This window comes from Aquarana catesbeiana, linkage group LG09 (genome assembly GCF_042186555.1).
Source record: "Aquarana catesbeiana isolate 2022-GZ linkage group LG09, ASM4218655v1, whole genome shotgun sequence".
In the NCBI taxonomy this organism is placed as follows: Eukaryota; Metazoa; Chordata; class Amphibia; order Anura; family Ranidae; genus Aquarana; species Aquarana catesbeiana.
The window spans coordinates 76,326,793-76,340,540 of NC_133332.1; the positions used below are offsets into that span (position 1 = coordinate 76,326,793).

Consider the following 13,748-nt stretch of genomic DNA (forward strand, 5'->3'; position numbering starts at 1 on the left):
TTTAAAAAAATCAGGTGAAAAATAAATAAAAAAATGAATCCATACATAAATTTATGTGTTAAAGAAATTATGTGCATTAATGTGACAAACAAAGTTCATTAGTGAAGGTATCCCAATGGAAAAACTTCAATACAGGAACCAGGGTCTATGTTCTCCGCTTGTGCTGCCCGTCACCTGACAATAAACAATGGAGGCTTACTGCTGTCCCCTCAGTCCCTATCCATTGGTGCACAGTTCTTGTCTCAACGGTCGCCCATTGGTGCTTTCTTGCCCCTTTGGTCATCCATTGGTGCACAGCACTTATTTCTTGGAAGTGAACCATGGAAGTTACTCCTGACTGATGCCAGCTGGTCACCTGGGAATCCCTAACAGTGTTCCTGCGTTTTCTACTAAGCCTGTTTTGACCCCCCCTGAGAAGGGCGGTCGCAGGCTTTCTGGTAAGCTTCCATTGTTTATTGTCAGGTGACGGGCAGTACAAGCGGAGAACATAGACCCTGGTTCCTGTATTGAAGTTCTTCCATTGGGATACCTTCACTTATGAACTTTGTTTGTCACATTAATGCACATAATTTCTTTAACACATAAATTTATGTATGGATTAATTTTTTAATTTATTTTCCACCTGATTTTTTTTAACTTGGTTTATTTCACTGGATATTTTTGATTACGATACACATGTCACTTTTGATGTAAATTTATATATTATGTTCACTTGGTAAAACCATTGGTTTACTATCCCACGCTGCACTTTTCTATATATTTAAAAATCAATAACAAACAGAATATATTTTATAGCAATGATTCCTATGATTATATGATAATCAATGATTATCAATATGGTGGATCATAGGGCGTTCATTTAGCAAAGCCTGGGGGTGGGCACAGGGTCACCTAAGCCAGCCACCACCTTGTGGGACATCACCATGGGCAGTAAAGGGGTGCAGGGATCGAAGAGGCATACATTTAGAGATACATACATTTAAGTTGAGGTGCAAATAAAATAGGCCTACTTACTGATATTGTAGGGCAGGAACATCAGCGCTAAGGATACTAGTAGATCACAAGCAGATTAAAGTGGTTGTAAACCCTTACAGACCACTTTTTGCTACAGGTAAGCCTATAATAAGGCTGTAGCTACCCAGGATATCTCCTAAACCTGCACGGTTCAGGAGATATCCCCTGTATTTGCATGTGCCGATGTCATTGGCACATGCGCACTGAAACAACATACGTGCCATTTGCTTCAGTGAGTCTGCCGTTACGGTTGGCTCCCGAACGCATGTGCGGGAATGACGTCATCGCGGCTCCTGCCAATTACAGCGCCAGAACCGCGATACCCGGAAGTAACCCCTGGGAGTGAGGTTGCCGGCCGGTGCTGTGTACAGGCACTGCAGCGAGGGCTTCGATCTCAGGTGAGTATTACATAATCAGCTAGTATGCTATGCATACTAGCTGATTATGCCTTCGTCTTGCAGGTGTTTTTTTTTTTTTCAAAGTGGGTTTACAACCACTTTAATAGATGATATCAACTCCCCAGAAACCTGAAACCGGGAAAATGACGAAATAAATATCATAGAAAAAAACATAGGCATAGATGTGAACATTAGAAGGAACAAAAACCATTGAAAAATACTCAAAAACCCCACATTGCACCTAATAGGATACTCACTCTAATCAGTATTAAGGAACAAGAGATCAACCAATGGCTAATGATTGTGTTAAACCATATAGTTAGTCCAGAGTCCATTAGAAAACAACATTTTGAATAAATAAATGTAATATATGTCCTGTCAGCAAAGGGTAACTAATGGGATAGGGCTATCATTACATATATTCAATCACAAAGGCCCACACAGATACCTCTACAAAACAGCATATGTACATTTTCAGATGACTCACCTGCCAGTACACTGTGCTACCACGCCATGCTGCCCACCAATCCGCACTTCCCCACAATTGAGGCAGGTCCTAATATACCCCCACCACATGTATTATGTTTATATTTTGTTGTGTGGTCTCTCATATTGAGCCTATAATGTCCGGTCTGGTGCTTTAGATAGCCAGCCTGCATCTTTTATATGTTGTAAAAAAGTCTCAAACATGTGGTATCCCCATACTCAGAAGGCACAGGGCTTTTTTTCAGGGGGAACGCGGGGGAACGCAGTTCCGGCACCTCCAGCACTAAATGTATGTAATGTCAAGGGGTGCTGTGAGTGTGCTGGAGGTTCTATTGATGCTCGCTGCTGGAGAATCAATTGTTGCTGGAGGATATCTGTTTTTGCAGGGAGGGTCTATTGTTGCTGGTGAAGGATCTATGGCTGCTGGGGGTGGGTCTTATGTTGCTGGGGGTAGTCAATCCTTGCTGGGAGGGATCTAATGTTGAGACAGGTGGCTATTGTTGCTGGCTGCTGGAGGGTCTATTGATGCTGGCTGTTGGGAGTCTAACGTTGCTGGGGTGGATCTATGGTTGCTAGAAGGTCCATTGTTGCTAGCTACAGGGAATCTATTCTGTCTTTCTTGTTATCATTAAAAAATTCCATACAAATTACTTAGCACCACAAAATTATTCTTGGTTCTGTATTCTCTAAAAGGGGCGGTACTGGGAGTTGGGGGTGGAACAGCGCTCAGAGGTGAGTATGGGGCAGGGAAAAGGGGTGAGTCAGAAGGGGTGAGTTCCTGCACCTATCCTCTGAGTAAAAAAGCCCTGAGAAGGCATAGCAGAATATGTTTTGGGGTGTAATTGTAAATATATCCATGATGTGTGTGAGAAATAATTTAAAATGACAACTTTGTGAAAAAAAAACAAATTTTATTTAATTTCCTAAATTTTCCAAAAAATTGTGAGACAAAAAAAAATTACAACTTCAAAAACCACAACATGCCTCTTAATATCTTGGACTGTTTACTTTCCAAAAAGGGGTCATGTGGCGGGTATTTGTACCGTCCTGGAATTTCAGGGCCTCAAAAATGGGATAGGCTGTCAGTACCTCAAGGATTGATTAATTTTCAAATATATATACCATGGTTTGTAGACTCTATAACTTTAAAAAAAAAAAAAAAAATATTATACATTGATTTGGGTTATTTTTTTACCAAAAAAAAGTAGCAGAATACATTTGCCCTGAATTTATAAAATATTATTTATTTGCATAATTTTCAGTATTTTTTTATTCATATAGCAAAAAATAAAAAAACCCGGTGATGATTAAATACTACCAAAAGAAAGCTCTATCTATCTAAAAAATATATAATATAACAATTTAGTTTGGGTATGGTATTCCTAGCATAGTTCCTTGTAGCAGAAGTTAGATGCACACAGGAATGGGTAACCATTCCTTAGCTTAAATGAGAGTTGTCACCTTAAGAAGAGAAAGTGTAATCAGTGGAGGCCCGTCCATTAAGGGCGCATGGGCGCCGCCGCCCTATCCACGCATCCGGCCCCCTGATCTAAACGGAGGGCGCCGGACGCATGGATTCCAATGGCCAGGTGTGTTTTTTTGAAGCACATGATTAGAGCCAGAGTCTCTAATAGGCTTCAACCCAGTTGTGTGACAATAGCGAAACCCGGCTGCTGCCCGCTGCCCGTAGGGGCCCGCAACCTAGATGGGGGGGGGAGTGCCGCCGATTGACCAACCGTGCGGGTTGTTTGCTGTCCCCCCCTCAAAAAAACAAAAAAACAGCCGCCGCTGAGTATAATAGAAAAAACTGTGCTATGTGCTAAAACATATACCATAAATGTGTCCTAAATACCACAGCCGCACTCAGATATAAAAAATGCAAATGGTGCAAATAATATCATCTAAACCTGTTGCACTGAGAATAAAACAGTAAAACACCTATACAGATGCATGATATAGTGATTCATAATAATGTATGCAAAGTATTAACACCATAAGTAAAAAAGTTCTCACAAATACATTCATAAATATCCAAAAATGTACCACATTCAAGGTGTGCAAAGTATTAACATCGTGAGTGAAAAAATCCAAAAGTCCATTTATAAATATCCATAATGCACCTGTGACTCCCTCTACCTCTTCACACACAGCCTCTTACTGACACTGAAGACCCCAAGGTATAGGTGGTGTTCCCTCTTCATATACTGCTACAAGTTATCTGCTGATGAATACCAATAGGCCTTAACAGAACTGTCCTTGATTGGATGATCTGAATCAGCAAAAGCTCATGCATTGCCTCAAAGACTGATGGCCATTCACTAACTTTCCTGACATGTAAATAACATTTACCCAAGAAATAAAACTTTCTAGTAACCGCACACCATGCCAAGTCATGTGTCAAACAAATGGTAGTAGCCTCAGCTTGCTCTGTCTAGGCAATCCCCATGCATTTCGCCCCACCCCAGGGCTTAATAATTGATTAAGCTCCGGGGGCAGGGAAAAAACACATTGGGGCCATAGCGTAGATGGAGCGAGCTGAGGCTGCTACTATTTTTTTACAACTGACACGTTGTGCGTTTACTGGAAGGTTTTCTATGCGTTTACAGCAGGGGTCTCCAAACTTTCTAAACAAGTGGCCAGTTTACTGTCTTTAAGACTAGGAGGGCTGGACTGTGACCTGTGGGAGTAGAAAATGTCCTGGCGTCCAGTAGGATTAAACTGTTCAAAAGTTTGCCACAAGGTTAGAAAAGTGAGGTATTATATCATTGACCGATACCATCATCCTTGAAATGAATAAGGCAATGTTGGGTTGAAAGAGCGGGCAGCAAGGACCTCTCCAATTAGATCCTATCTCTTTCAAAAATATATTAGGACTATTGCGGTACCAAGGGGATATAGACAGAAGTATTAAAAAGTTATTTAGTTTATTCAAAAATAGGATAAAAAGTCCCACAAGGGATAAAGTGTGAACAATAACATAATAACACAATCATACATTTAATTGTTACAGCAATATTGACAGTAAGGTTATGTAAATAATGCCTACACAGACACATAAAGGCAGGTTATGTGGTACTTGCAGACGTGACCTCTACAGTTTCGCGGTCAAAGGCCGCTTCTTCAGGAGGCATCTTTTAGTACATATTCTACAAAATAGCAAAAATAAAAATATCAACATTGCGATACATGGAAAGAGGAAGCACATACACATGGAAAATACAAGATTAATATTGGAGAAGGTAATCGTTATTAAATGTTGCACTCACCAACCTACACCCACAAAGGGTTTAGAGCGACACTGTGAGACGCCCATAAAGGGCGTTCCCCCGGGGGCGGGCCAGGGGGGCACTTAGGATGGTACTATTGTGGAAAAAAAATAGAAAATGAAATGTAAATTGTAATAAACTGGGGTTCTAATGGGTGAAAGGACCACCCGAGTGTGTCAGGTCGCGGTGAAAAGTGGTGGACGAAGGGAAAGAAGGAGGGAGGGGAAAGGGGAGGAAAAAAGAAAAAGAAGAAAAAAATGAGGGAGAAAAACACATGGGGAGGAAGAGGGATAAGGGCTGAGGGGAAGGGAGGGGAAAAGGGGGAGAGGGGAGGAGGGGGGAAGGGGAGAAAAGGAAGGGGGGGGGAGAAAAGGAGGGGGGGTAAAAAAGGAAGGGGGAAAGGAAGAAGGGGAAAGAAAAGGGAGGGAAGGGTGGAGGAGTGGAGGGGTGGAGGGGGGGGGAGAGAAAAAGACCAAGGGAAAAGAGGAGAGGAGGAATCGACCTGGGGTGAGGGGCCAAAGGAAGGGGAGAGACCCGTCACCTGACCAGAATAGTATAAATAGAGATGCTTGGAAGAGCGGGGGTTTGTATCAAAAGGATATACCCACCGTTGCTGTAAAGTTAAAAACCGATATAGAACTTGATGGCTATCCACACCCAGGATATATGAAAGGTAGAGCGACAATAACCATAGGGACCAGACAGCGATACCACAGGAGGTCCCTAGGGATAAATAAATGGATTTAAGTTGTGTCAGCACTTCTACCATTAAAAGAAATGCTTACAGGCAGGGGAGAAAGGGGATATAGTGCCTGATAATGTCATAACACCCCCCCCCCCCCAAAAAGGCAAAAACAGGTAATAGCTACTTACAAATTTCAGCCGGCGTAGATAGACCACTGGTTGTGTGCCTTTCTTTGGCAGTCAGATAAATCTGCTGCCTTAAATGCCCCCAACCCGGAAGTTTAACAGCGCTGAAGACATCAGCTGCCGTCTCTTCCGGGTCCTATCCCCCTCTGTTGCGCAAGCGTGAGGAACCTTCCACGCAAGCGCACAGCTCCATAGTGATTGACACAACGGCGTCAATCAAGGAGAAGCAGCAGCTGGGCTCCGTGGAGCCCCGCCCACTGCTGGAGGATAGCAAGCCCGCCGTATGGGGGAGAATTAACTCCTCACGTCACTCTGGAGAGGGAGCGAGTGCAAGGCTATATATTCAAATAAATCAACAGAGTTAGCCATGAATTACGCCGTTGCGTCAATCACTGTGGAGCTGTGCGCTTGCGCAGAAGGTTCCTCACAATTGCGCAACAGAGAGGGATAGGACCCGGAAGAGATGGCAGCTGATGTCTTCAGCGCCATTAAACTTCCGTGTTGGGGGCATTTAAGGCAGCAGATTTATCTGACTGCCAAAGAAAGGCACACACCCAGTGTTCTATCTACGCCGGCTGAAATTTGTAAGTAGCTATTACCTGTTTTTGCCTTTTTGGGGGGGGGGGGATGTTATGACATTATCAGGCACTATACCCCCCTTTCTCCCCTGCCTGTAAGCATTTCTTTTTATGGTAGAAGTGCTGACACAACTTAAATCCCTATGGTTATTGTCGCTCTACCTTTCATATATCCTGGGTGTGGATAGCCATCAAGTTCTATATAGGTTTTTAACTTTACAGCAATGTTGGGTATATCCTTTTGATACAAACCCCCGCTCTTCCAAGCATCTCTATTTATACTATTCTGGTCAGGTGACCTTTGGCCCCTCCCCCCAGGTCGATTCCTCCTCTCCTCTTTTCCCTTGGTCTTTTTCTCCCCTCCCCCTTTCCTCCCCCCCTCCACCCTTCCCTCCCTTTTCTTTCCCCTTCTTCCTTTCCCCCTTCCTTCCCCCCGCCCCTCCCCTCCTTTTCCCTCCCCCCCTTCCTTTTCTCCCCTTCCCCCCTCCTCCCCTCTCCCCCTTTTCCCCTCCCTTCCCCCCAGCCCTTATCCCTCTTCGTCCCCGTGTGTTTTTCTCCCTCATTTTTTCCTTCTTTTTCTTTTTTCCTCCCCTTTCCTCTCCCTCCTTCTTTCCCTTCGTCCACCACTTTTTACCGCGACCTGACACACTCGGGTGGTCCTTTCACCCATTAGAACCCCAGTTTATTACAATTTACATTTCATTTTCTATTTTTTTTCCACAATAGTACCATCCTAAGTGCCCCCCTGGCCCGCCCCCGGGGGAACGCCCTTTATGGGCGTCTCACAGTGTCGCTCTAAACCCTTTGTGGGTGTAGATTGGTGAGTGCAACATTTAATAACGATTACCTTCTCCAATATTAATCTTGTATTTTCCATGTATATGTGCTTCCTCTTTCCATGTATCTCAATGTTGATATTTTTATTTTTGCTATTTTGTAGAATATGTACTAAAAGACGCCTCCTAAAGAAGCGGCCTTTGACCGCGAAACTGTAGAGGTCACGTCTGCAAGTACCACATAACCTGCCTTTATGTGTCTGTGTAGGCATTATTTACATAACCTGACTGTCAATATTGCTGTAACAATTAAATGTATGATTGTGTTATTATGTTATTGTTCACACTGTATCCCTTGTGGGACTTTTTATCCTATTTTTGAATAAACTAAATAACTTTTTAATACTTCTGTCTATATCCCCTTGGTACCGCAATAGTCCTAATATATTTTTGAAAGAGATAGGATCTAATTGGAGAGGTCCAGTAGGATTAAACAGTGCCCTATCTTTGGTGTCAGTGGGGGGGGGACTAGTGCTCCATTGTTGGTGTCTGTTGAATGAATAGTGCTCCATCGTTGGTGTCAATGGAAAGAATTCTACCCCATCGTTGATGTCAGTGGGAGGAATTGTGCCCTTTTGTTGGTGGAATTGTGCCCCACTGTGGGTGTCAGTAGGAGGAATAGTGGCCTGTCATTGGTATCACTGGAAGGAATTGTGCCTCATTATTGGGGTCAATGGAAGGAATTGTGCCCACCATTGGTGTGAGTGGGAGGAATTTGTCCTTTGGATGGTGTCAGTGGTAGGAATAGTGCCCCATTGTTGGTGTCAGTGACAGGAATTATGCCCCATTATTTGTGTCAGTGGAATGGAATGGTGCCCCAAGGGCCGGATAAATGCAAGCAGAGGGCCGCATCCAGCCCCAGGGCTATAGTTTGGTGACCGCTGGCTTACAGAGTACTCTGAGTTGGGATGGACTTTCTTCCAGTCTGCATGCTTTGTGGAAACCTGTTGAATAGGACCAAGATAGCCTGAGTAGAGATCCAAAGCTGCATGTAAGTTGAACATTTACCAAGGGGTAATTTCTTTTTGGGAGTGTTGTGTTGGCAATAATGTTTCATAGCTTGAACTAAATAATTTACTCTACATACAGTAGAAAATAATTATTTACAGTATCAAATAATATTTCAAGTGCAACAATAAAACAAACCTGCTTATTTCATTTTGTATGAAGAGATGAACGGTTAGAACCTCTGCCAGGTTTTTTACTTTTGTTTGTGTCCTTAGTGGGGAGAGTCCCACTTTCTCTCAGGACAGGTAGTGATAGCAAATCTCTCCAATGCAGATAGAGAAAACAGAAAGGAACATAATTTTAATAGTGTGAGGAAGGGTTACATTTTTGGAAAATGTTATTATTGCATGGGGTCACAGGCACAGGAAGTAAGGCAACTCCCCCCAGTAGTGTTCCAGACTGAAATTAAACCTGACAGACATTTCACCCCACTCTATCCAAAACTAGCTGGAGTTAGGATTTAATCTCCAACTGTCAGAGCTATACATCCTTCAGAAACCACTTAGCTATTTCATGAACGACCTGATATTTTGGACTCTGCTTTATGACTGCACATGCTTTACAGTAGTGATATGGCCATCCATCACCTATCTTTACATAATATCGGGATCTCCATTTGAAATACTTTTGGTACTTCACATCATCTTTGTCCAACTGAAGAAGATAATCAGCCAGCTCCTTTGGACTTGCAAAATCATCAACATGAATGAAGGCATCTCCCGGGACAAACTGCTCATAGTTCTTACGGGACGTTCCTAATACAACTGGAACAGCCCAAGAACCAAAGGCATTTGACCAAAGCTTCTCAGTGATATAGTCTCTATATATGGAATTCTCAAAAGACAAATAAAATTTGTACTGAGATATTGTTGGGTGGAAATCTTTATTGCTCAGTGGCATGTGCTTTGCTCCATAAACATCTATTGGAACATGTTTATTCAGCTCATTGTAATAAGCAATGCGACGAACACCAGGATACCACTTGCTGACCACCCAAGATACCAGCTTGGACTTCTTGGGAATGGAGAAGTTTTGAGGCTCTTTCGTTGTTTCTATTTGGCCATATGGGATATAAATATCCGAATCCTGACGGAATGTCATAGTTGCATTGAACAAGTTGTCCATCATCTCCAAGTTTCTAATAATCAGTGGAGGTTCTAAGTTAAGCCACACCCAACGCTGGAAAGAAGGTCTTGGCTGTTGAGGTAATGCATTTTTATCCCATACATCTGCGTGATGTATAACAACGGCATCGGCAATACCATATAGACTCCTGTCTGTTGAAAGCTTGCATCCAGGAAAACCAAATTCTGTACACTTGTCTAACGCAAACTGCTGCCCCCATGGCCAGTTCCAAACCAGAACAATAGTGTCTTTTGGTGTTGGCGTTGGATTTGGTTTCACTGATGTCTTGTTCTGGACCTCCTTGTCTTGCTTATGTATCATTTCTGGACATTCTGAATTATAAGGAACAAAGTCTGACCGGTAGCAGATGAACGAAAAGAGAAAAAAAATGATCAATATGAGAAACAGGATTATGTGTTGCTGATTGATTGATGCCGAAATCATCTTTCATCTGTGGAGAAATTAAAAAGCAACACATTACCTTTCAAGTTTGTACCATTATTATTTTTAAACAAAGAAAACTGCTAGATCTACTATTTTACAACAAGTATGTTAAAGTGGATGTAAACTCAAGTTGAATGACATTTATCTTGCTAAATTATTATGTATCATAAAAATTGCCCCTTTTTAAAAAAATGAATGTTTTGGCCCTTTTTTTAAGCCTTTTGTTTCTCAATGCCCTTTCTCTGGAACTCTATTCCAAATGTTATATATTATTAACCAGCCCCATGAGCTCTAAAACATAACCTCAGAATCCATATATTGACATGTAATTTTGATTCTCTAAATCTTTAACCCAGAACATGATTTTTGTTCTTTTTCTACGGGCATTGCTGGCAGATCACCTTTCTTTCATTTTAGACTGCAAGCGCATTTGGGCATGGGTCTTATTCCTACTGCTTTAATTATTTCAATATGTTTTAATATTATTATTATAACTTGTGTACCTCACCACTTTCTACAGTGATACAGAAGAATATTTTGCTATACAAATTAATAACTACAATTAACTACTTGCTGCCTGGGATGCTTGCTGCATGGGATGTATAAAAACATCCTGGATTCAAATGGTTATAACAAGCCAATGGGCGCAGCTGCAGTCAGTTGTATCCTTCTTTACGGCCAGTTATAAGCCATTCAGTAAAAGTAATCTGGGTGGCTCTACAGCCAATTGATCACTTTTGCTGTAATGAGAAGTCCTTCCCCCCCACTGCTGCCTGCAGTTATTCCCAGGCTCCCCTGTTTCTCTGGGAAGCCCAGGACCACAGTAAACAACCAGGATAGCAAAGCACAGAGAAGACTGAGGAATAACCATTCCCCGATTTCCTCTGTAACTAATGAACCCAGAAGCGACAATAATTTTTTACTTCTGGTTTCAAAACTGTAATCCCCTTGCTGGTACAGCCAGGAAAGCAGCTAAATATGCACAATCTGTGCTTGATTAGCAGCATTGGAGGGCAGGGGAAACACTGGGGGTCTACTTAGGCCCTAATGCTTCCAAAAAGAGTACCTGTCATCTTCCCATGCTAGCACAGAATTCTGGTTGGGAAAGGCATTCAGATCAGACCAAGCTCCCACTGCTCCACTGAATTTGATCAGGACAGTGTTCCCCAGCACACAGCCTTAGATTGGGGTTCCTAGAGATTAAAAATACTTTTCAAGGGTACCGTGAATGGAAAAAGGTTGAGAAACACGGTTCTGGCCTACTCCATGAGATAAATAATGATTTTTTTTTAAAGTTAATTGACTTTGACCAATAATTTACATTTTTTTTGTGGGAATTATCTCAGATATTTACTGAATTTACAGTATTTACCACAAATTTGATATTTTTCATTAAGGAATTGGCTCTTTTTTTATCACATGTGATAAAAAAACACAAAAATTGCATGCAATAATTGTTAGTGAATTGACCACAAAGTGTGATTTATAGCAATGCGGTATATTGTTATCTTGCTGTTATTTATAGTTTCAAGCATCCCAATAAAGGTTTTACTGCCATTAAAATATATTTTGTATATTTTAATGGGGCTATATGGCCATGTAATGGCTATAATGGCTATAAGGGCATTTCCTGAGAAAAATGTTCACGCTGTCATTGTGTTCTGCAAAGTTCTAAATCAAATTTTGTATGTAAAAAAAAAATCAAAAAATCACATGATTATTCTGTCACTTATGATTAAAAACATCCTTCCATGAAATCAGCGAGCTAAAAAAAATTGTGGGAACTGTTTAGGAAGCAACCGATTCAGAGCATGTGCTACTATAATGCAATCAATCGATGTTCGTTTTCAACCTCAGTAGCAAGAAAATTTGAAGGAGCAGGATGGAAAATTTTTCTCAAACAAATTTTTAACAGTTAATGTGTTTTTTCATTGGAAAAAGGTCATTCCTTATCAAATTGAATGTTACAAACACAATTTTTATGTATTTTTAAACAACAGACATGTATGTACTTAAAATTGTCTTTCCAATTTTCATAAAAATGTTAATTCGAAAATCTTCTAGTGTATGGCCAGCTTTTCCTTCATGAGCTCACTAAGATATACTAGATCAGGGGTCCTTAAACTTTTGAAACGGGGGCCAGTTCATGGTCCCTCAGACTGTAGGGGGGCCGGTTTACAGTTTAAGAAAATATGAAAAAATTCCTATGCACACATCTTATTTGTAGTCCATAAAAACAGGGAAAAAAATATACAATATTTAAAATAAAGAACAATTTTAATCAACATAAACTTATTAGTATTTCACAGACTCCCCTCATCACAGAACCCCTCCTCATCACAGATCTCCCCCATCACAGAACCCCCTCCCCATCACAGACCCTCCTCATCACAGAACCCCCCCCTCCCCATCACAGACTCCTTTCCATCACAGATCCCCCTCTCATCAAAGATCCCCCCCATTAAAAAGCCCCCATATCAGGTACCCCCTATCACAAAGCCCCCCATAACAGATCCACCCCATCACAGACCCCCCCATCACAAAGCCCCCCCCATCACAAACTCCTCTCCATCACAAGCCACCAATAACAGACCCCACCATTACAGTTCATAGTTGTCACCTTATGTCAGGAGTCAACACAGGAGATGACCAGATACATATAGCTACACAAGGAAACTGGGACCAAACAATGTATAATGAAGTAAATTTATTATGAGCTCTTTTACACTGGGGCGGTGGGGGTGGTAGCGGTAAAGCTCTACCAGTTTTAGCGGCGCTTTACCGCTGTTATAGCGGCCCTTTGGTGCTTTGGTGCTTTTAACCCCCTAGAAGAAGTTAAAAAGGAGTTAAAAGCGCCCGTGTAGCACCGCTGCTGGAGTGCTTTGCAGGCGCTTCGGCACCCCTGCCCATGCATTCCAATGGGCGGGGCGGTGGAGGAGCTGTGTATACACTACTCGTAAACCGCCCCAAAGATGCTGTTTGCAGGACTTTTTTTAACGTCCTGTAAGCACACCGCCCCAGTGTGAAAGCACTGGAGCTTTCACACTGGGACATCAGATGAGGCATTTTTCACATTTTTCATATGTGGGCATTACTCACGTATGCGTTCGCTTCTGCACACGAGCTCGGTGGGATGAATGTAAACATCCCTTGTAATAGAAAAAAGCATGACAGGACCTCTTAAATATGAGATCTGGGGTCAAAAAGACCTCAGATCTCATATTTACTCTAAAATGCAATGAAAAAATAAGATTAAATGTCATTTGAAAAAAAAAATGTTCCATCTTCCCCTCACTCATCTCCATACCTAACAGGGGAGCGGACACAATCGCCTCCTGCTGGCGGCTCCAGCAAGTGGCAGAGGGCACCGGAGAGCGGCGGAAGGTGGGCCTCTCCCGCCGCCGATAAAGTGATCTTGCGGCGGATCCGCCGCAGAGACCACTTTTATCTGAAAGCGGACCGCCCGCTGAAGAAGAAGGTACTGGGGTTACGGTAGCTAGCTGGTGCCATAACAACGATGTCCCTCTTCAAAGAGCCGCCGTATAATGATGGCAGGCAGTCCGGAAGTGGTTAAATGTACCACTGTGGCTTAAAGTGTTTGTAAGGAAAGAAGGTTTTTTATCAAAAAGACCTTCTGTGCAGCAGCCCCCCCCTCCCTAATACTTACCTGAGCCCCATCTCTATCCAGCGATGTGCACGAGTGCCTCAGTCTGGCTCATCTGT

At 42.3% G+C, this 13,748-nt stretch overlaps 1 protein-coding gene across 10 annotated transcripts in view; it reads right to left on the reverse strand.

Annotated features, from left to right (window-relative positions):
* Positions 1–7,150: 7,150 nt before the first annotated feature.
* The window catches only part of LOC141107815 (3-galactosyl-N-acetylglucosaminide 4-alpha-L-fucosyltransferase FUT3-like), a 131,839-nt gene continuing 125,241 nt past the window's right edge, over positions 7,151–13,748 (reverse strand). For all 10 annotated transcript variants that reach the window (XM_073598814.1, XM_073598808.1, XM_073598806.1 and 7 more), the window contains one exon: positions 7,151–10,032. In XM_073598814.1, coding sequence (XP_073454915.1) covers positions 8,937–10,025 — 1,089 coding nt within the window. In that variant the 5' untranslated portion in view covers positions 10,026–10,032 and the 3' untranslated portion in view covers positions 7,151–8,936. The remainder of the gene's footprint in view (positions 10,033–13,748) is intronic.